A 23167-nucleotide genomic window follows, 5' to 3' on the forward strand; every position below is an offset into this window, starting at 1 on the left:
GCTAGTGAAGAAGGGGGCAGACGACCCAGGTGCAGCAGCTTGGAGCTCCGGGGCGGGAGATTGGACAACTGAAGGAAACGCCGGTGCAGTCGACGGTGCGGGGCGCTCACTCGACAAGGGTACAGCGAAAGTTACAGAGGCCCCACCCGCGTCTTCAGATTGACGGACGGTCGGTGTTGTCGTTGGTCCCTGTTGAGACATCTTTCCAGCCGCTACCTTTTTGTTCTTTCTGGACCTAGGAGCCACATCTTCATCGTCGTCTGGGAGATCAATGACGTTGGGTGGAGCTGCAGAGAAGTTCAGTCGACCCCAAGTGAACCGCTAGAATTCAATCGGCCAAGTAATCAAGAACAACATCATAAGAGTTTTTACCTGGGTTGGAGGTAACCGCATTTTCCATCTCCTCGTCTCGGTACTCGTAGGAAGAGGTTCCTAATGTAGCAGCACTGCAAATGTCCACACTCAGTCGGTTACGTTCTATTGCTCGAGTCGACGAAAAGAACAGATCAGATGATTACCTGGAGATGGTGGGGACGGTCACTTTGATCCTGGGCAGAGCCTTCGGTAGTTTGGAGGTGGCCTTCGATGCTTTTGGCGCAGGAGGCGGTACAACCTTGAGCTGCTTCAGAGCCTTCTCAATCGGCGCTGGGGAAGACGTCCGGGGGCGCTTTGAAGATTGCCCAGTCGGCGCGGTCGCCCGGACCGGGGTGCTCGCCGGGTCGTGAGCATGCTTGGATCTCCTCTCTCTACGAGGAGGCGAGTCGACCTCCTCATCATCACTCGAGTCATCGCTCTCCTCGTCCTCCTCGGCATCCGAGTGCCACTCACCGCTCTCGCCCTCGCTCGCTCCTTCCTCGATGCCTTGCTCCTACACTCCATTGGGCATCGAGTACATATCAATGAGGGCCTGAAAGGACAACGAGCAAAGGAGATACAGTTGACCATCAACAACGTGTCACACAGTGAACCAAGAAGATACTTGGCAAAGCAGAATCATACCTGTTCCGGCTGGCGCGAGTGGTCGAATGGAATCACCCTCCTAGACCCCCGGGGGTTGTCTTTGTTGCTGGTGATTCCCCTCAACCACTTCTCCACTGTGTCTTCGCTGACGTCCTCCGGGTGGATCCGAGTGGAGTCCTCGAGTCCTGAGTACATCCACATCGGATGGTCACGGGCCTGAAGCGGCTGGATGCGTCGACTGAGAAAGACCTCCAGCAGGCCCATTCCAGTCACTCCATCGCGGACAAGTTGGACGACCCGCTCGACCAACGCCTTGACCTGCGCCTTCTCTTCTGGGATCACCCTCAAGGAGGAGGGCTTCTCCACTCGAGCCAGGGAAAAGGGGGAAGTCCAGTCGACTGACCCGGGGTCGGCTGGTCCTTACAGTAAAATCAAGTCGACTGCCAGCCCCGGACCGAGTCAGGAAGGATCATCGCTGGGAAGGTACTCTTGTTCCTCATCTGGATCCCGAGGCCCGCGCACATCTGGATCACGTGTGTCCTCTCATCACTCGGATTGACCTTCTTGACCGACTGGGAGCGACAGGTGAATATGTGTTTGAAGAGACCCCAGTGCGGTCGACAACCCAAGAAATTTTCGCACATTGACACAAAGGCAGCCAGATAAACTATGGTGTTTGGAGTGAAGTGGTGGAGTTGAGCCCCGAAGAAGTTCAAAAAGCCACGAAAGAAAGGATGGGGTGGCAAGGAAAACCCGCGGTCGACGTGAGTGCCGAGGAGAACGCACTCACCCTCCCGCGGCTGCGGCTTGCTCTCGTTCCCCGGGAGCCGCGCCGATTCGTGGGGGATCAGTCCCCCCTCCACCAGGTCGTCGAGGTTGTCCTGGCTGATCATCGAGCGGATACAGTCGCCCTGGATCCAGCCCGGCGGTAGGCCAATTTTGACGAGGATCCACCCCGGCTGGTCCCCTTGCCCTTCACCTTCGCGGTCGCCTTCTTCGCGTGCTCCAACGCCACCGTCTTCTCTTTTCCCATGGCAGCGGATCGAACCCGAGCGAGGTTGCGACGCCGAGAACAGAAGCGGGCGTGGCGGAGAAGTCTAAGGAAGAAGGAAGAGAATGAGAGCGCACAGCTCAAAGGCCCGGTCCGGTGTCTTTTATAAGGTCATTCCCGAGTGACTGACTTGTAGGCCCAGACGATCTAAACAAATCCCGCAATAGTCGCGCATGCGATACGTGGCGAAAAAGGTGGCGTGGGGATCGAGGAGACCTGCCTAATCTGTCCCGATTACCATGGCCTTGCCCGTCCGGCGCGCTTCCCAAAATTCGAATCCCATAAAATCTGCAGAGAGCAGAGCAACTTGTCAAACGGAAAACATCCTCCACATCGTCATTCGGAACTCTACCATGAAATCTCACTCGACAAAAACTAAGAATGGACCAAGGCGACTGAAAAAGAAGTTGATGTTATTCCCTCAGTTCATTGGTCCAGAGCAAGATATACTCATAGCACGAAGAATGAGTTGGAAGTGTTCTCAACTCCTTCCTCACTCAAACCCTGATCCATTCGGGGGCTAATGATGAAGTCATGTACCTAGGGTAGGGTCATGGATCTGATCAAGATACCCTCCCCAAGGACATCCCTTAAAGAACCAGAAGCAGTCGAATAAAAATCATCGACTCGACCATAAAGCCATGATCCACTCGACAGTCTTGAAGACACTCGACCATACAAACAACCACTCGACTACCAGAAGACTAAGAGCCACTCACTCTGCAACGGTCGGGATTTAAGTCATAGCGTTAATGGTCATTTATGTACTTTTATTACAGGCGTTACCAGTAACGTCTCTGCCTTTATGTACCTTAAACCCTTTATAACTGAGGGCGGGAGGGGTCTGGCAAACTCTATATAAGCCACCCCCCCTCCTCGGGGACAAGGGTCCGCACCCCCTGTAACACACACGCGCATAATCCAGTCGACCGCCTCCGGGCTCCGAGACATAGGGTCGTTACTTCCTCCGAGAAGGGCCTGAACTCGTAAAACTCACGTGTACAACTCCTCCATAGCTAGGATCTTGCCTCTACATTCCTACCCCCCCCCCATTCTACTGTCATACTTAGAACCACGACACTTGATGTATGCCATCTTTTCCATGCATACGTTGATGGTCCTCCCGTGCCTCCGGTGTATCTTTTGTCTTCCCATACACACCCAAGAAGCCAAGCAGGGTCACGCAAAGATTCTTCGTCACGTGCATCATGTCGATTCCAGAGCGGACCTCTAGGTCTTTCCAATAGGGCAGGTCCCAAAATATAGATTTCTTCTTCCACATGGGTGTGTGTCCGCCAGTGTCATTCGGAACAGGTTGTCCGCCAGGACCCTTTCCAAAGATTACCTTCAAATCCTTGACCATATCATGTACATCAGCACCAGTACGGTGGCGAGGCTTCGTCCGGTGATCTGCCTCACCTTTGAAATGCTTGCCTTCCTTTCTTACGGGATGCCTGCTCGAAAGAAATCGACGATGTCCCAGGTACACATTCTTCTTACAATTATTCAAATATATACTGTCGGTATCATCCAAACGGTGAGTGCATGCGCGGTATCCCTTGTTTGTTTGTCCTGAAAGGTTACTGAGAGCAGGCCAATCATTGATGGTCACGAACAGCAACGCCTGTAGGTCAAATTCTTCATGTTTGTGCTCATCCCACGCACGTACACCTTTTCCATTCCACAGTTGTAAGAGTTCTTCAACCAATGGCCATAGGTACACATCAATGTCGTTGCCTGGTTGCTTAGGGCCTTGGATGAGCACTGGCATCATAATGAACTTCCGCTTCATGCACAACCAAGGAGGAAGGTTATACATACATAGAGTCACGGGCCAGGTGCTATGGTTGCTGCTCTGCTCCCCAAAAGGATTAATGTCATCTGTGCTTAGACCAAACCATACGTTCCTTGTGTCACCTGCAAAGTCCTCCCTGTACTTTCTCTCGATTTTTCTCCACTGCGACCCGTTAGCGGGTACTCTCGACTTCCCGCCTTTCTTACGATCTTCTCTGTTCCATCACATAAGCTTGGCATGCTCTTTTTTTGGAACAAATATTTCAACCGTGGTATTATAGGAGCATACCACATCACCTTGGCAGGAATCTTCTTCCTGGGGCGCTCGCCCTCGACATCATCAGGGTCATCGCGGCTGATCTTATAGCGCAATGCACCGCATACCGGGCACGTGTTCAAATCCTCGTACTCACCGCAGTAGAGGATGCAGTCATTAGGGCATGCATGTATCTTCTGCACCTCTAACCCTAGAGGGAAGACAACCTTCTTTGCTTCGTATGTACTCTTGGGCAATTCGTTGTCTTTTGGAAGCATCTTGTTTAACATTACCAGCAACTTTCCAAATCCCTTGTCAGATACACCATTCTCTGCCTTCCATTGTAGCAATTCGAGTGTGGTGCCCAGCTTTTTCTTGTCAGCTTCGCAATTCGGGTACAATAATTTCTTCTGATCCTCTAACATAAGCTGCAACTTCTTCTTCTCCTTTTCACTTGCGCAGTTTCTCTTTGCAGCGACAATGGCCCGACCTAGATCCATCAGTGGGCTCATATGATGCCTCTTCTTCAGCTTCTTCCCGCATTACCGGCTCAGCTTCTTCCACCATTGTTGTACCATCGTATTCAGGGAACCCATGGCCAGGATAGATGTCGTCGTCCTCTTCTTCTTCATTGTCTTCCATCATGACCCCTTTTTCTCTGTGCTTGGTCCAAACATTATAATGGGGCATGAAATTGGACTCAAACAGGTGGACATGAATGGTTTTTAACTTAGAGTAATTCTGACCATTCTTACAGCCAGCACATGGACAAGGCATAAAACCATCCGCCCGCTTGTTTGCCTCAGCCGCAAGCAGAAAAGTATGCACGTCATTAACGAACTGGGGAGAGCATCCGTCATCGTACATCCATTGCTGGCTCATCTTCATTACACAACACCGAAAAGACCAAATTAATACAAGTTCATACATAAAGTTCATACAACACTTATTCTCATAAAACAAACATACAAATAACTCTCTAGCTAAAGCATTTAAATGCAACAACAGATCAAGATCGCAACTAAGATAACAATTGATCCAACAGCATAATGATACCAAGCCTCATTATTGGCATATTTCGTAATCTTTCTAATCTTCAAGCGCATTTTCTCCATCTTAATCTTGTGATCATCGACGGCATCGGCAACATGCAACTCCAATTCCATCTTCTCCCCCTCAATTATTTTCAAAAAAAATTCAAATATTCGTTTTCTCTTTCAACTAAATTTAACCTCTCGACAATAGGGCCGGTTGGAATTTCCGGTTCACATACCTCCTATATAAAAATGTCTATGTCAACTTGATGGGCATAATTTGTCATAAACACGAAATGCAATAAATAGTTATAAAAGAGAATATACCACATCTGAATCATAACCCGGATGAGGGCCGGCCGGGACGGATATCAAAGCCATGGCACTATGTATAACAAACAACGTACGGGTAAAGATAATTATACGAGTAACTATATATCTAAATCACACAAACATGATTTTTTTATATATATATAAAAGATAAGAACAAGAGGCTCACCACAAGGTGGTGCCGGCGACGGGACAGTGCGGACGATCGACGGTGATTACGACGGAGACGGGAAGGCACTAAGTAAACCACACCTACATATGCAAACTAAGAGTTATTTTGACCTCAGATTGCATATAAATCAAATACTACCACATATAATTTCTCCCAAAACAAAACCCACAAATCGCTATACTTACAGAGCATTGCAAGAGCTAATCTAGCAATGAGAGATGAAAGGACAAAGTTGATAACCTTTGTGATCACTTGGGTGGATGGGGTGCCTTCAAATCTTCACAAATTTTGGCAAAAATGGAGTGTGAGCTCGAGAGGAAGAGGAAGAAAACAGAGGAGAGGGGAAAGGGGAAGAACAGAGCGCTCGAGCTCGACTAAGGGGTTTATATAGGATGACCTTTAGTACCGGTTGGTGATACGAACCGGGACTAAAGGTGCATCTCTAGTCCTGATTCATATAACCAACCGGTACTAAAGGTTCTGATGGGCCCCAGCCCGACACAAGCCTCCCACCACCTCATTACTACCGGTTTGTGGCACGAACTGCTACTAAAGGTTCGTCACGAACCGGTGCTAATGTTCGCCGCCCACCTAGCCGTTGGAACCGGCGCTAATGATCACATTAGTGTCGGTTCAGCTACAAACCGGGACTAATGTGCTTCACATTAGACCCTTTTTCTACTAGTGGACATACATACATTTGATGCCTACGGTTGGATGGCCGGCGCCACAGCCGCTGTTCGCAGATACATTCGGACATCTCCACGGACATTTGGTGTCCCAATCCCCACTAACCTCCTCGTAATTTTCACTGCGAGCGAACCACCACACCTGTAAATCCAGTTGGTAATTTTCTTCCATAGATAGATGCATTATCCTTTTGGTGCCGACGGTAGATTCCTAGGTGGGGTGCAAATTAATGGAGGTTCTGGAAGACACGTAGTACAAGACTTTCGCAGTTACTTCCTTCGTTCCGAATTACTTGTCATAGATATGAATATATATAAATGTATTTTAGTTCTAGATATATTCATTTCTGCGACGAGTAATTTGGAGATACATCCATACCTGCGACAAGTAATTCGGAACGGAGGGAGTACACTCTAAGTAATAGGCTAAAGTATAGTTCTCTTGGTAGAACGTCTCTGCACTACTCTTGGTGACACTATAATTGCATCGGCAGTGATGCACACCGTGTTTCCTCAGGCGTCGTCGAGACGTCGAATATTCAGTGCCTATTGGCCCTACAACTGACTTGCCCCGCTCACTTCACTGTCAAACAGAAACAGAGATCGGTGAGGACTGCGTGCATCTCACTCCATTTTTACTAGCAGTCAGAAAACCAAGCAGGCATGCATTGTACTACTACACTAGCTAGAAAGTGATGGGCCTAATTGTATGTTGGCGCAGTACAGTAGTGTCCGAACAGTACTTTGCTGTTGAACGTCGCAGTCACTCGTTCCTCGTCTGCGCTGCAAGGACAGATCTATATTATGCCCTGGATTCTTGGTGCATTGCATATATAGCGGCTCCATCTTCCTCCCCGGACGACAGGTTTGCCTCTGAGCTTCTTGGTCTCCATAGCTCAAGTAAACCTTTAACCGCCTTTAATTTAGTTGGAAGTTTCTCCTCCACTCATGGCTAGCTACCTAGCTTAAATATCTCTTACTTCCTTAGTTTGTTCTAGCTTCCGATCTAGTATGTTCTTTGTAATCTTGGTTGAGAAAATATGCCGTGTGAAGTTTCTTAATTAGCACCGGTGCAACAGAACAAAGAGATTTCAGCTTGCATGGACTAAATTAACTACTATAAATACAAGAAATGAAGCTATAGCTCCATTTATTTGTTTATTTTTGCCTCCTTGCTTGCTCTAACTTCACCTCGTTTGCATGCATATGTAGGAAGGAAGGAAATAGTGTGGTAATGGCGCTGCCAGTAATTCGTCCGAGCCAGGAAGAACCCACTCTACCGCCGCCGGCCCGGAAGCAATTCAGCAACCAGCTCGCTGCTGCTGTGAGGAGCATCAACTGGAGCTACGCCATATTCTGGTCCATTTCAACCAGCCGTCCAGGGTAATAATTTAATTTATACACGAAGAGTACATCCGAGTGATGACCACTCCAACTAGCTGCAATAATACTTTTCAATTTGTGAGAAGCAAGCCGTTTTCTTTCCTCTTACGATACCGGCCGTTTGTTGTGCATAGGGTTCTGACGTGGAAGGACGGGTTCTACAACGGCGAGATAAAGACGAGGAAGGTCACCAGCTCGGCGGACCTCACCGCCGACCAGCTCGTCCTGCAGAGGAGCGAGCAGCTGCGGGAGCTCTACGAGTCTCTCCTCTGCGGCCAGTGCGACCACCGGGCCAGGCGTCCAGCCGCCGCGCTGTCGCCGGAGGACCTCGGGGACGCCGAGTGGTACTACACGGTCTGCATGAGCTACGCCTTCCGCCCTGGCCAAGGGTATGTACCTCAAGAACAACTCTTCTAATCCATTACCAATCCACAAGGAAAGAGCTAGTAACTTTGTCTTTGTAAGATTCAAGATGGCAACGGAGATGAAACCCATCGGGTTTTGCCTTTTCAAACCCATCCCCACGAGAAAATCGTAAACCCGTCCCCGTCCCCATCACCGTGTGCGGGGCTGTTTTCTGCCCATCCCCTAAACCCATTGGGTTTCGACCCACGGGGAACCCACGATAAAATCAAAATATTTAAACAAACATAGTGACGACAAAGAATTACATTTCAACAGCAAAACAAGCATATTCCAGCAGCATAACTTGAGTAAATTTCAACATAAACAATAGTAGATGGTTCAACAGCTATATAAGTTCTGAAATAGAACTTATAGTTCACAAATCATTTAAAGTTGGAATCATCATGACATCTTTCACATTTCCAAGCCTCCAAACGACCATCTTTAAATCTTCCAATGCCAAATCAAAGTGCCAAGTCCTAGGGAAGATAAAAATTCGCTCAAGTTAAAGTTAAACATGGGAAAAATATGCAGATTAGTATATTAAATTTGCAAGTACCTGTACTTCACCTGCATTCCCTCTTGAATGTCTTGAAGACAACTCCAAAATATTTGTCCTTATTCATTGTCAGCATCTATGAGAATCAAATAAGTAGTAATGAGCATCTTATGAAACATTGCGGCAAGATAATGATAAACTTTATGATGATATGTAAAGAAAGACACACCTTTATATTTGTTTCTTATCCATTCTTGTGAACACATCAAGGCCTCTAAGATTTCGGAGGTAAGATGACTATGATGGTAAAAAAATAATGTAATTTCGCGGGTATTGTCGGGTTTCGGATTCGGGGACTACCGAAACGGATGTAAACCCACGAAACGTGTTGGGTTGTATAATGTGCCCAACAATAGCCCCGCGGGGATGAAAAGATGTACATCCTCATCCCCTAATAGGGTAAAAACCCACGGGAACGCGGGTTTCGGAGCCCCATTGCCATCTTGAGGTAAGATATATTATTAGGCGTAGTGCTAATTTACTGAAGAGTGTTTATTGTTTGGTCAAGGTTGCCAGGCAGAAGCTTTGCGGGCAACGAGCATGTTTGGCTGTGCAATGCTCAGTGCGCAGACACGAAAACCTTCCAGCGCGCACTCTTAGCAAAGGTACCTACTACGGTTAATCGAGTACTATCTGATTAATCTGCACCCGATCTACTCCCTCTGTTTCTAAATACTTGTCTTTTTAGGATTTCAAATGAACTATTACATACGGATGTACGTAGACACATTTTAGAGTGTGGATTCACTCATTTTACTCCATATGTAGTCATTTGTTGAAATTTCTAGAAAGACAAATATTTAAGAACGGAGGGAGTATATATGTACTCCTATATATCTGTGGCTATTGTTAACTAATATCATGATGTCCACCATGTATGGCGGCCACGCATGCTACCCAGACGGCGTCTATCCAGGTTAGCGCACGCCATGCACTGTATCACCTGGGCATACTGTTAAGATCAGATTTCTGAACCCAACTGCACGTGTCTTCGGTCACATTTTTTCAGACAGTCGCCTGCATTCCCTTAATGGGTGGTGTGCTTGAGCTCGGGACAACAGATACCGTGAGTTTTCGTCCCATCAAGCATATGATATTCACCTTTGTTTCAACAATAAACGGAATACTAACCCTTGTTAACATATTTTCGTAGTCTACTTGTGTAAACTGTGTGTGGTTCTCTCCTCTCGGCACGAGCTAAGACAAGCAAACTACCCCCAAAAAATGGAAAGTGAACCCGGCCATACTACATAGAGTCTCTGTGTTAAAAAAATTGCAAAGGGTGTGACTAGCCTCAGTCAATTGAGACTTAACTAAGTCTTAGTCAAGTGACATGACATGCAAGAAAGAAAAAGAAAAAAGTTAAACAGAAAAATGTGAACATATCTCAATGTAAGATCTCAAGAATATAGAATCGACTGAGACATACAAGTCTCAATCGACTGAGATTTAGTAAGATTGAAATGAAAAATGTGTTAGATATATGTATCTATTTAGACTATTTTATTTGAATACTACATCTTTCCATATATGGCTAGACAACAAAGACACATACTCACATGCATGTGTAGATCTAAAGAGTGCAAATAATAGATGCACTAGTATTTCCAGATCCAGACATCTATCTTTTTGTGTAGCTCACATGCATGCTACAATATCTTTTAATCAAACGTTACATATATGTACAAGAGATCTATATTTACCTGTAGATTTATGCTCATAGTTCTTTTGAAACATGTAAGTATTATTTTGTTTTTAAAAAAATTTAGGCTGAGTAGAGACTTGAGCTCTGACTGATGCACCTAAGTCCCCCCCCCCCCAGTGGTCGCTTGGCTAGGTCTTGTAACATAGGAGGCATGCGGCAATGGCTGGTGTGGTACCTCTGACTCGTCCATCTCTCCTTTGGCACTCGGTTGTTCATCTCGATATCACGGTGCTTGGTTTCTAGCGTCACATCATTTTGGGTCCTAGTGCAATGGTTTTGCCCACGTGCTTCAACATATTTGTTTGTGGCATGCTTTTTGATAGGTGTGGTAGGATGCCTTTATTTTTTGGTGACTTCTTTCCTTATCAAGTACAACTTGGATCGGGTGTCGGCGCAACTATGTCACCATGGAAAATGTGGCTTGACCAACGGACTTGGAAAACTTTAAACTCTTTCATGGGTATAGTGCGATCACATGCACATTGCATTTCCATATGTGAGCTCCCAAGTTGTCCATGGTAAGATGACACTTCTTCTCTTAAGTGCATGGGGCTCCACTGGCATTTGCTTGAGAATGGCAATGTTGGCTTGGCAAGTGCGGCGGTAAAACTAACTACCTCAGGCCTGGCCTTTCAGCAGTTTTGTTGAACCTGGCGTTGTTGGGAAATTCATTGCTCTAGTCTTTATTGGTAGGATTTAGCAATGGTGGTGCATCCACATTGTTCTATTTTTCTCGACAAAGGAGGCATACACATCGTCCCTTACACGGGCAAATCTCATCTGCAACAATTTGGTTGAGCTAAACCCATTAGTTTTTTCGCAATCTAATCGTGGGCTAGGGCGGAGGCAATGCAGGTAGAAGGAGGGGTTTGTGGGGAAGATAAACAGTGTGCTCCGGGCCAGGAGGGCAGCCGTTGGACAGTTCAAACATAATCGATTGAAACTGTTTTTTCATTCGTGTTGACTGGATGTCCCTTAGTTTTTGCCGGTACCTTTGGTAAAATACTACTCCCTCCATTTCATAATGTAGTGCATAGATATTTTGAAGTCAAACTTTGCAAACTTTGACAAAATTTATAAAGAATACTACTCTCTCCGTTCCATAACGTAGTGCATATAGATTCTTATCCTCGGAATACATTAATAAAGCCGAACATATAAGAATGTACCATTCGTCTGCAAGACCCCCTCATCAAGTCATGAAGACCAAAGAACAAACCAATCCACGAGTTTATCCGTTTCTTCACCGAATGAAATGCTAGTGAAGTAGTGATTAATTCTGTTGAATAAGCAAGGTGATTTCAATCCATTTGCTAGGTTTTGGAAGACATGGGCATGGTGAACCCGATCAGAACATCTTTCTGGGACTTGAAGTTCCCAACATGTTCGAAGTCGGAGGAGCCGAACTCCAGCCCATCAGTAGACGATACTGGGGACGCTGACATCGTGTTCGATGTCCTCAACCATGACACCATGGCCACAATGATAACCGGGGAACTTGAGCCAGGGGAGGTTGAGTGCCTATCCGATGGCAACCTCGAGCGGATCACGAAGGAGATCAACGGGTTCTGCGGCCTCTGCGATGAGCTGGATGTGGGGGCTCTCGAGGAAAACTGGATCATGGGCGGGTCTTTCGAGGTCATGTCTTCGCCGGAAGCGCCGCCAGCGCCTGTCGCCACGGACGGGGTCACTAGTGGTGCTGTTGCTTTTAGCTCCATTGGACCCTCTCACCCATCGTGCTTTGCGGCTTGGAAGAGATCATGGCACTCGGCCGAAGACGTGGTTGTGCCGGTCACCGGGAGTCGCAGAAATTGCTAAAGAAAGCTTTGGCCGGTGGGGCATGGGCAAATAATGGTGACGACGGCACCGCTAGAGCTCAGGAAAGCACCAACACCAAAAACCATGTCATTTCGGAGAGGAGGCGCCGGGAGAAGCTCAACGAGATGTTTCTGATTCTTAAGTCGTTGGTCCCGTCCATTCACAAGGTAACACACGCACACCACCAAAAAAGTTAAAAAAAAAAAGGAGTACTAGACATATGTGTTCCATACTGAGAAGAGTACATTTTTTCTTTCTTTCTTTCTGAATTGTAATTGCAGGTGGACAAGGCATCCATCCTAGCTGAGACGATAGCATATCTCAGAGAGCTGGAACAGAAGGTGGAGGAGCTAGAATCTAACAAGGCTGCCGGAACAACAGTTGTCAGGAAACGTCATGAAGTCGGCGGGAAGAAGGTGTTAGCTGGTTCTAAGAGAAAGGCGTCGGAGCTCGGCGGGGAGGACACGCCTCTCCCCAAGGACGGCCCGAGCAACATCGTCAATGTCACCGTGACGGACAAAGAGGTGCTCCTTGAGGTGCAATGCCGGTGGAAGGAGCTACTGATGACACAAGTGTTCGACGCCATCAAGAGCCTCCGCCTGGACGTGTTGTCCGTCCGCGCGTCCACGCCTGACGGCCTCCTCGCTCTCAAGATACGAGCTCAGGTGAGGTCTAGTAGCAGCTGATTAATTAAGCTCGATCGGGCAGTAGAGATGCAGCATTAACGGGAGGCCAGTATTGATTTACTGATGTGCTTCGGTGAACCGTTACAGTTTGCCGGTCCTGGCGCCGTGGAACCCGGGATGATCAGCGAGGCACTTCAGAAAGCTATACGCAGGCGCTGAAAGGACGCCGCTGAAAGCGCGACACTGGCACTGTAGATCCGTAAATCTGGTGGCTATGTTCTTCAGACATGGCATTATTTCTTTCGTCCGGTTGTGCAGTAATGTGGGACGTGACAAAAAGATTTCCGATTATTTGGATTGTATGCACTTGAAATCATGTGAGCCGAGCCCGTCGTCGGTGCGCGATGCGCGTCACGAGCACGGTACAACCACCAGCCTCGCCCATGCCGGCCGCTCGACGGCGTATGGCGAGGGCTGCACCTCGCGGGGCAAGTCTCGACGACGCGACGGGGCGCGACCGCGAGCGCTCCGGTCGGCCCCGCTTGCCCGCTCGCTCGCTCGGCTGCGCGACAGCGCGCGTGCGCTGGCGACGCCGACCGGCCCGGCTGGTGCTCGCACACGTCGCAGGCTCCTGGCCGTACCCCTGCCCGTCATGTAACGCCGGATGCGTACGTGGCGTGGGCCGTGGCGGCCTGGCTGGAGGTGGGGCGCGGTTGTTCGTGGAACCACACGCGCGGCGTCCCACTCGCTGGGGCGCGGTGTTCCCTGGCGCGCCGAACACCTGTTCGTCGTCCCGTCACCGCGCTCCTTTCCGGCGGGTTGAATCGAGAGCCGCTGGGCGATTTCTTTCATCGTTTGGACCTGTGCGAACCGCGGAGGTACTAGTACTGTCTTGTGACGCGTACGTTTAGTTTGCCGACGAATAGCAGTCCGAGTGAAGTAAGCACACCAGCTAGCTTCGACGGTGGGTGGCTCATGCGACAAGTTTCAACATGTCGTGCTCCAAATTTTCCTTTTCGAGGGAAGCAACAGGATTTTCAAACAAGGGGTTTTATCATTTACTATGCCACTAGCAAACATGTCCGTGCGTTGTAATAGAAAATAAAAAAACGAAAAATATATTGTGGTATGCATGACACAATACCCTCGAGGGTCCACACCCTCCATTTCAACATGCCATCCCACCCGTGGTGGTTGACATGAGCATGGATGCCAAACATGCATTTTGATACATATAACATAACATAATAATGCAATATCTAGAGTTAAATATACAATTTTAACACATGATCTTTATTTGACGCTCTCTAATCATCCATCAGTGCAGAGTGCACCTTGCCCTGATGCGTTCCCTGGATAATATTCGCAAAAAGTGTTCCCTGGATAAAGCCAACACAAACATGTGAGTGATCCCTCCATCAGCTCAAAGGTCATTCCCCGTTTCTATTCTCTGATGAAAGCCCGCCTCAGCCCGTCGATCTGTCAGCTGAGCGTGAGACTGAGCTGCTCATCAGTGCATCCAGCCAAGGTGATAGATTTACCCCTTTGCACGACCAAGAAGGACATTACATATGAAGATTAGTCAAGTAAAAGAATGCGTACAAGGAATGCATATATTTACCTGTGGCTAAACGCGTACAAAGAACACATATATTTACCTGTGGTAGAAGATGAGACATGTGAGATGAGTTAATCAGAAAATTTGTGTTTCATAGGCGAGGAAAAATGTGTGTCTCTTGCAATTTTATCCCTACATCAGAAGGATATAATGCAAAGTGGTCAGGGTACAAAAAGAAACCTGCAAGAGAGCCTCAATCTCTACTGTTGGAAACAACCAGGTTTTTGTAAACAGGGTAAAATATATTGCTCTGGTGTTGTCTCCAGGGATGAAACAACTATCGGAAGCAGCACAATATACAAAAGTAATTTGAAATGTCTTTTTAACTTACACTTTACCATCTACTAAATTGTGAACAAACCATTTTTTCACCATATAAATAGAAAACCAAAAAAGTTCAAAGTATCATAATAAGTAAACTGATAAATAAACTTTTTACCATCCGAAATTCAATAAGATCCAGGTCCATTGACATGCATAGTGAGCCTATCACAAATTTATCATCTACTATGTGAATCAATTGATGCCTGATAGTAGATTGATACGTCTCTGACGTATCTATAATTTATAAAGTATTCATGCCATGTTACAACAATTTTATATGGTTTTGGTATGTTTTGATTAGAACCAATCCAGACCGGTGTTGTTTTCAGCAAAACTACCGTGGTGTCTTTTTTGTGCAGAAATAGAAATTATCGGAATGGGATAACAATTTGCGGTGATTTTTATGGACCAAAAGAGAACCCCGAAGCACAAGAGTTGGACCAGAAGAGTCCCGAGACGACGACAAGGTAGGGGGCGCGTCATACCCCACGGGAGGGTGCTCCTACCTTGCCGCTGCCTCGTGGACCCCTTTGACATGAGACCGGCGCCAAAAATTCCTACAAGTACCAAAACCCTCAGAAATAAATCTAGATCGGAAGTTCCGCCGCCGCAAGCCTCTGTAGCCACGAAAAATCAATCTAGACCCTCTCCGGCACCCTGCCGGATTGGGCCATCATCACCGGAGGCCATGGAGGAGGATCCCGAAGGGGGCCATCATCACCATGGAGGCCAAGGAGCAGAGGGAGAACCTCTCCTCGTCTAGGGGGGGGGGAGGCCATGGAGAAGGAAGCACAATGGGGAGGCCCTCTCCCCCTCTCTCTCGGTGGCGCCGGAGTGCCACCGGGGGAACCATCGCCGCGGTGATAGTCTTCATCAACATCACCATCTTCATTATCTTCCTCATCTCTTTTCGGCGGTCCACTCTCTCGCACACCACTGTAATCCCCTACTTGAACATGGTGCTTTATGCCACATATTATGATCCAATGATGTGTTGCCATCCTATAATGTTTTGAGTAGATTTCTATTGTCTTTGGATTGATTGATGATTTAGATTGGTTTGAGTTGTATGTTTTATTTTGATGTTGTCCTATGGTGCCTTCTGTGCCGCGCACACGTGAGGGATTACCGTTGTAGGGTGTTGCAATACGTTCATGATCCGCTTATAGTGGGTTGCTTGAGTGACAAAAGTATAAACCCGAATAAGGGGGTTGTTGCGTATGGGATAAAGGGGACTTGATATTTTAATGCTATGGTTGGATCTTTAGTAGTTGCGGATGCTTGCTAGAGTTTCAATCATAAGTGGATATGATCCAAGGAGAAAGTATGTTAGCTTATGCCTCTCCCTCATATAAAATTGCAATAACGATCACCGATCTTGTTAACAATTGCCTAGGACAATTCCGCACACCAACCCATCATTATTCCACACTCCCTACTTATAATATATAGTAATATATTCTAACTTTATGTTAACAACACTTATTTTTATATTTTAGTTCTTCGATATCATGCAAAGTTATCCTTTTCATACCCACAACGTAGTTTTATTTCTCGTTTCTAGATGAAAGCAAACGTTCGATGTACGTAGAGTCGTATCAGTGGCAGATAGGACTTGAGAGAATATTGATCTTTATCTTTAGCTCCTTATGGGTTCGACACTCCGTACTTATCACTTCCACCTTTGGAAATTGCTACGATGATTCCTTGCATTTAGGGATTATCAAGCTCTTTTGTGGCGCCGTTGCCGGGGCAATAGCGTGGGGTTGATATTCTCATGTATGCTTGTTTGCTTTCTTCACTAAGTAGATTTTGTTTTTGTTTTTGTAGTTATGGGTGAAACAAACAAAAAATTAAAAGAATGAAAATACAAAAAAAAAATGCCTCTTATGCTTAAAAACTTTTTCAAAAAGAGAAGTGATTGGAAGGTTATGCGTTGGAGAAGTGAGGGTCGACCTTGAACACTTGTGTTCATGCTCATGGAAACAATGTAGAATTTTTCATGAAAGTTTCTTAAAAATAATTATCCCCTTGTATATATCCATTGTATTACAAAAATAATGTGCCAAGTTTTGGTTTTAGAATGTTTAAATTGCTTGTTTGGTGTGGGCAGTGCAAAAACATAAACTTTTGTTGTAGTAATTGAATTTACATTTTTTACTGGAGCGTGATAAAATTTTGAGATTTTTACACACTACTGATATGCAAATTGTTTAGATTGTCCTAATGAATGCTAGCATAACGCCCATGCGTAGAGATGGGCATCATCTGTTCTTTCTGTAAATAAAACCTTCCACACATTTTCAGTTAATCGGCACTTACCAATGTAGTAGTACTAAACAACTCCAGCGATCATCTCTGAGAAAGCCCGAGGAATAAAATAGAAGAGGTAATATATGTACTACACAGCAAAAGATTTGCACGGTGGGAAGTTTCTTCGCTTCAAACTCCTTTCTGATGATTGAAAGCATCTAAGCTAGACGAGTTTCAGTTATGCATTACAAGAAACCAAGAGGTGAACGCTGATCTGTTACACTACTTGGTCTGTTACAAAATGTTGTAATGCAGTACTGAAGTTACAGCATGATTATATATTAGTAGCAGATAAGTGCCTGCAGAAACATCACTCCTCGATCATAATCTCCATGTCCATGTCAGACCGTCTGCCCCTGCGTCCAAGAACCTCGCCATTGGCGAGCCTCTGCAGGTCAGCAACAGAGAGCTGATCGAGCCATCTCACAACATGGTTTGCTGCATGGAGTTCATAGGCAGGGTGCCGGCTTGCAACCGCCACACACCTCATCCCAGCGGTATGCGCAGACTCTGTCGTCAAGTTTGAGCTACCCATCACAAGACAGGCATCAGGCTCAAGATCAAGTTGCTCTGCTGCAATCTCAAACATGTCGCCCTCGGGTTTCCCTCGGCGGAAATCCTCCGCCGCCACTACGACATCGAAATAGCCTTGCAGACCAACAGCTTTTATGCCTTCTTCCAGGCTCATTCTTGGGCGAGAAGCTGTTACTGCTATTGGAATGTCAGAATCCACAAGGGCGTTCAAGAAGTCGAGAACACCTGGTCGCAGCTGGTAGAAAGTGCCTCGGAGTTTCTGATATATTACCTCCTTGCGTGCTGCTAACCTTTCAATTTCTTTTGCATCTGTCGACCAACATAAGACTTCTGAGATAGCCTGATCAGTTCTCATTCCCTCGATTTCCTTCAGCATTTCATCATGAGGAAAAGACTTTGCCTCTTCAAGTGATAGTACGTACCACACTCGGGGCTCCAGGTCAGGGTCATCATCTTCCACAACAACTCCCTCCCACTCCAAGATCACACCAAACCGGTTACTAGGCACAGTTCCTTGCTTCTGCTGCTTCTTCTTTCTGACTGGTTTCTGACTGGTGTACAGACAGCTAAGGCTCTCAGGGAGCCTATAAACTAATTTGTAGAACACATTGTCTTCCTCGTGGGCTTGATGGTTCCTCTTGAAGTCAGTTGCATGGGGCTTCAGAAGTGCCATCTTCACCCTCATGCTCTTACCCCCAGATTTCGCGGTTGAATGCATGTTCAGTTTGGCATTTGAGTTACTTGGCCAGCATTTTCTGTACAGTTTGTGGATGAGCTGGTGGGAACTGTCAAGTAAGCTGATGGATGAGATCATTGCTTCAAAGTCCTGTATACTTCCACTGAAACTGTCAAGCGCTTGGTAGCAAGGTCGATTCAGTTCAGGTGTGACTGGTCAATGAGAAGCATAGCTGAACACTTCACCTGTGTTAAGAACCAAGCAAATGGTAGTATAAGCACACGATGCACATGTATATTAAACGGAGCAGAAAACTGTGCCTGCTGTGTTTAATCCCTCAACCTGAACAGCTCGGCTTCACTTGGGTTTTACTTAAGTATGGTGGTCTGAAGAAAAAGGGGACATGTTTTTGTTCCATTATATCGTTCACTAGATTAGTGTGCACCTTTGATTTGTAAATCTACTAGTATATTCTAGCACTGTGAGGACAAACTTATTCAAACTCCTACTCCTATTGACTTATAGAAATGCAAGAAACAAAATAAACGCAGAGCCCCAATTTTCGGCAGATGAACCAAAACATGGACTAAAAGTTGCGATGTGGCCGTAAAAGGCTACTTGAGGACTTCACGGTGCCTTTTGCTAAAAAAGATCCTTCTGCGCTTCTACGCAATCTTACTGTTCGTGCAAGGGGAAACATACACTTTATTAGCATAAAAGGAGGCACACATTGGAACAGAGCTGCTCAGCCTGTGAACCGAGAGACTCCATAAAATGGTAATATGCTACTTCTCCTATAGCAAACTTAATCATTAAAACGATTATTTGGTGCTACATTCAATCCGGCTAAGCACCAAACGGCCAAATGCGAACCGTTCTTGAACACATACTCAACAGCACATGGCAGAAAGAGAGAGAATGAATGCTCCAGTATATCTTAGCACAAGCAAAAGGCTACGAATCCAGGGGGGAGACGGCGATCTTGCTTACCGGGGGAAGAAGAAGAGGAGGCGGGGGTCGGAGGGGGAGCTGAAGAGAGCATCGGCGGGAGTGGGGAGGGAGTAGAGGAGGCGCCCCCGCTCGGTCCCCGGCGCTTCTTCCCTTTGGATGGTGGAGATGGCCTCCATCAGGATAGGCAATAATGCGGCCGGCTGCCTTGTCGATGTCGATTGGTCCTCGCGGCGGCTGCTCCGTGTCCATGGCAGCTGGGACACGAGGGGCGAGGGGCCGCTTGTCAGCCTGTGCGTCGGCCGTGTGGGGGTGGGGCCGGGGACTTGTGAGGGGTGTGCTCCAGAGCCGAGGAGACGGCGCTTCGCTATGGGCCGCAGTCGCTTCGTTTTCTTGGGCAGCATGCGCGCGTCAGCCCATGAAAAGAAGCGCCGTCAAACACGGGTTGGTCCGGTCCCATTTAATCCGGCCGGCCATCTTCCAGAGAGCATTTAAGAATGGGCAGTTTACAAGCTCCACCCCTTGCTTTTCTTCCAAAAAGAAACACCAAATCAGATTTTGACGAAATTCCATCTGTTTTATGGTATACACTTTAGTTGATTTTATTATTACTAGCACAAAATGCCCGTGTGTCGCAACGGGAGAGATGATTGACGTGTCCATAGAAACATCCATAAGCACAACGCAACAATAACTAAACGGTGTCATCTGGTGGCTGCAGGGAGGCGCGTGCTAAAAGCTAGCAGAAATGCATATAAGTCATACATAAAAAATCATGCTACACATACGGTATTATTTTAAAAAATTCATACTTCTGTATGAATTTTGTATGACGGTTCTGATATTAAAGGACTAAATTTTCGAATCTTCCATAGAAGGTATTATTTTGAAAAGTTGGAGTACTCTTTGGGATTTGCACTACGCCATGAAAAAAAAATCAAAATTTGCACTGAGCAGCAATTTTTTTTCCGAATTTTGCACGGAGTCGTGAAAAAATCTAGCTAAAACGGTTGGGTTAAATAATGTGTTTTAGCCCCTCTCTCACTTCACGGGACATCAATTCATTTGTGTCGGGTAAATACCATGACAGATGAAAAAATGGAGAAATTCAGCTCCGTTTATATATTTTTTTAAAGCAAACATATCTGTGCGTTACAACGGAAGAAAATAAATAAATATAAGCTGATTAACCTGAAAAATAATTTATCATTCAAACAATTTCACAAGAAGCAAAAGAATATTAAAAGCAATCAAAAGTATGAGGGGCCATGAATGATGTCCAAACAACGGTTTAGTGCGCCTGAAATAAGTTGTCCTAAATCCCGGACTTTCAAAACGAAACCATTAAAGAACTGAAGAACATTGAAAGAAGTGGCCAAGGATATGCACAAGTCACATAAAACTCATAACAGTGACGCTGCTAGCACATTGCACTTGAACAAAATGGGCATTATTCTTGAACACTATGAATTCCGGTTGGATCAAACTAACAACACAAAAGTACAATGGCAAAAGTCCATGTTGAGAGTTACATCGAATAGAATATAGTACTCATGCTGTAATTAATCGACGAGGTAAATCTTTTGCCATCGTTTTAAAAAAAAAGTACTTGTCGTGGGGTTGTCACGACAGATGTCCTAGTGTGAGGACTTAGTTGTGAAGCCATCGCAACGTAGTTAGCTTAAAGGAGTTAAAGCGGGACAAAGGATACAAGGAGTTTATACTGGTTCGGCCCCTTGCGGTGAAGGTAAAAGCCTACTCCCAGTTGTGATGGGTTTGCTAGGGTTTCGATGACCAGGGAGCGAAATACGCTTTGCCTCGCTCTCGAGTTGTTGTTCTTTTCTGTCTTTGAACCGCCGCCGGGTCGTCCCTTTATATACACAGGTTGACGCCCGGCGGTTTACAGAATCCCGGCCGGCTCATAAACGTGTCTGGCTCGGTTTCTACCCTTTCCTATCTTACAATAAAAGTTACACACCATATGGTGGTTTACCTCTACGGGCCCTAATCCGCCTTTGGGCTTTGGGCCTTGTTGTTAATCTCCACCGTGAAGCGCCATATTCCTTGTCTTCATGGGCTTCAATAAGAGTAAACCACTATGAGTATAACCCGGCTGCTCCTGGGCAGTTTATACTCAATAGTTGTATCCCCAACATTAGGCCCCAGGTTGATTTGAACTTGTTCATGTCAATCTTCAGCACTTAGAAAAATTCCTTCTTCAATATCTTCACAAAAATCTTGTAAACCGTCGTGATGTCATCTTCCAAGACCATGATAACCCGCCGTGACGTCATCCGCTATTAACTTTACACAGAACCCAAATCTTTTAATGTATCTCCTTTAATGGATCTCCAAAAATCGAGGCCTCCACATGTCTGCATATCCATTTTTTGACCTCCTCGATTCTCGTGCCTGCCACTTATCCATTCACCTTATAAATAGGATGGAGGGTCGTTTTCACTTTTCACTTCGTGCCTCTTCGTCTCGTCGTCTTCCTCGCGTCGCCCCAGCGCTCTAGCTCCGCCGCCGCCATCGGACTTCACCTTTGCTTCGACTTTGGCCGCTGCATCGACCTATTCGGACCAGACCCTGCTCACGCACCTCCGCCATTCAATAGTTTCGGTAAGTTCTTCTTCTCCTCTATAGATCCGTTTAGGGTTCGCACGGGCTCATGAAAGTTTCGTGGTGTTCTTCCCCTGTTCTTCATCATAGGCTACATGATAGATTCCAAACCTGATATATCCTTATGCGGTAGCAATGATAGTCCTTCTTTTGCCATCAGACTATCTCTTTTGTGTAGAAAAACCCAATCTGGAACTTCATGAACTGCTCAAGCACCAACCTTTAGGTCTAAATATTTTCCTTTTCCTGACATGTGGTAGATCTGAAATTTCTAATGTGAAACTGTGAAACTTGTTCTTCCTCACTTAGTCATTTTTTGGCTTCAGATCTATACTCTCATTGTCCGTGTAGGCGATTTATCTTTTAGAAAATAACCTGCCATATACCATTAGTCCCCTTGTAAACCGCCAATCGCTTTATCATTTATAATAGCATCAACCTCCGGTTTAACATTTTTGCATGCCTGAATACCTTTTGTCTCTTAACCTGCAACGCTTTATGCTTGTCAACCATGAATCTTAAACCGGCACAAACCTTCCTTTAGGTTGTCTAAGAAATGGCCAAGACTTTTTATGCTTGTAACTGGGTTCCATCCCGGATTACGGAAGAAGATCTGAAAGGATGTGTTATAACTGGCGCTTTACCAAAACAGAGTGAAATCCACTAGCGAGCCCCCGGTCCAGAAAATCCTCCTACACCCAAGGATGGCGAGATGGTTGTGTTTGTTGATCATCTAAGCCGTGGTTTTAAACCTCCCGGATCAAAAAAATTACGTGATGTGCTTGCTAGCTTCCAGATCCACCCTCAAGATATTGGACCTAACTCTGTGTCCAATATATGTAATTTTCAAGTGTTTTGCGAGGCTTATCTGCAAGAAGAGTCTACCGTTGAACTGTTCAGGGACCTTTTCTATTTAAACCGCTGTACCGAATTTGTAGACGGACCCAATACTGAACTTGGCGGCGTTTCGTCAGCTTCCCTCACGCCAAGCATCATAGTCACCCTAAGGATTGGAACCAAACTTGGTTCTATTGCAAGGATACTTCCCCTGATGATGAGAATCCTCTGCCAGATTATCGTGCTCACTGACTTACCAATACACATCCATTTCCCCAAAGGTTGACTACAAAAGAACGGGCCAAATATGCACCACAACTTGCAAAGCTCAGAGCCTTTATGGCTAACGGTTTAACATGAATTGACTTTGTTCGTTGCTCGATATCTTGGGGTATTTTGCCTTTAAGATGTCGCCCCGATTTAATGTGCGAGTACACAGGGGACTTAAAAGACCCTCAATGGCACACTAACATTCAGTTAACTGACACTGAAATCACTGAAGCTGTTAAAAAG

At 46.1% G+C, this 23167-nt stretch overlaps 1 protein-coding gene and 1 pseudogene across 1 annotated transcript; one reads left to right on the forward strand and one right to left on the reverse strand.

The window, feature by feature from the left end:
- Positions 1-7504: 7504 nt before the first annotated feature.
- LOC123185857 (anthocyanin regulatory R-S protein-like) lies at positions 7505-13063 on the forward strand (annotated as a pseudogene).
- Positions 13064-17140: 4077 nt separating this feature from the next.
- Positions 17141-19463, reverse strand: LOC123190104 (5-amino-6-(5-phospho-D-ribitylamino)uracil phosphatase, chloroplastic). Its single transcript, XM_044602684.1, has 2 exons — positions 19238-19463; positions 17141-18492 (listed from the first exon to the last, which is right to left on the reverse strand). The coding sequence occupies exon 2, from the start codon at positions 18383-18385 to the stop codon at positions 17348-17350; it is 1038 nt and encodes a 345-aa protein (XP_044458619.1). The 5' UTR covers positions 18386-18492; positions 19238-19463; the 3' UTR covers positions 17141-17347.
- Between the last annotated feature and the right edge of the window lie 3704 nt (positions 19464-23167).

Source organism: Triticum aestivum, chromosome 2A (genome assembly GCF_018294505.1).
Source record: "Triticum aestivum cultivar Chinese Spring chromosome 2A, IWGSC CS RefSeq v2.1, whole genome shotgun sequence".
Lineage (NCBI taxonomy): Eukaryota > Viridiplantae > Streptophyta > Magnoliopsida > Poales > Poaceae > Triticum > Triticum aestivum.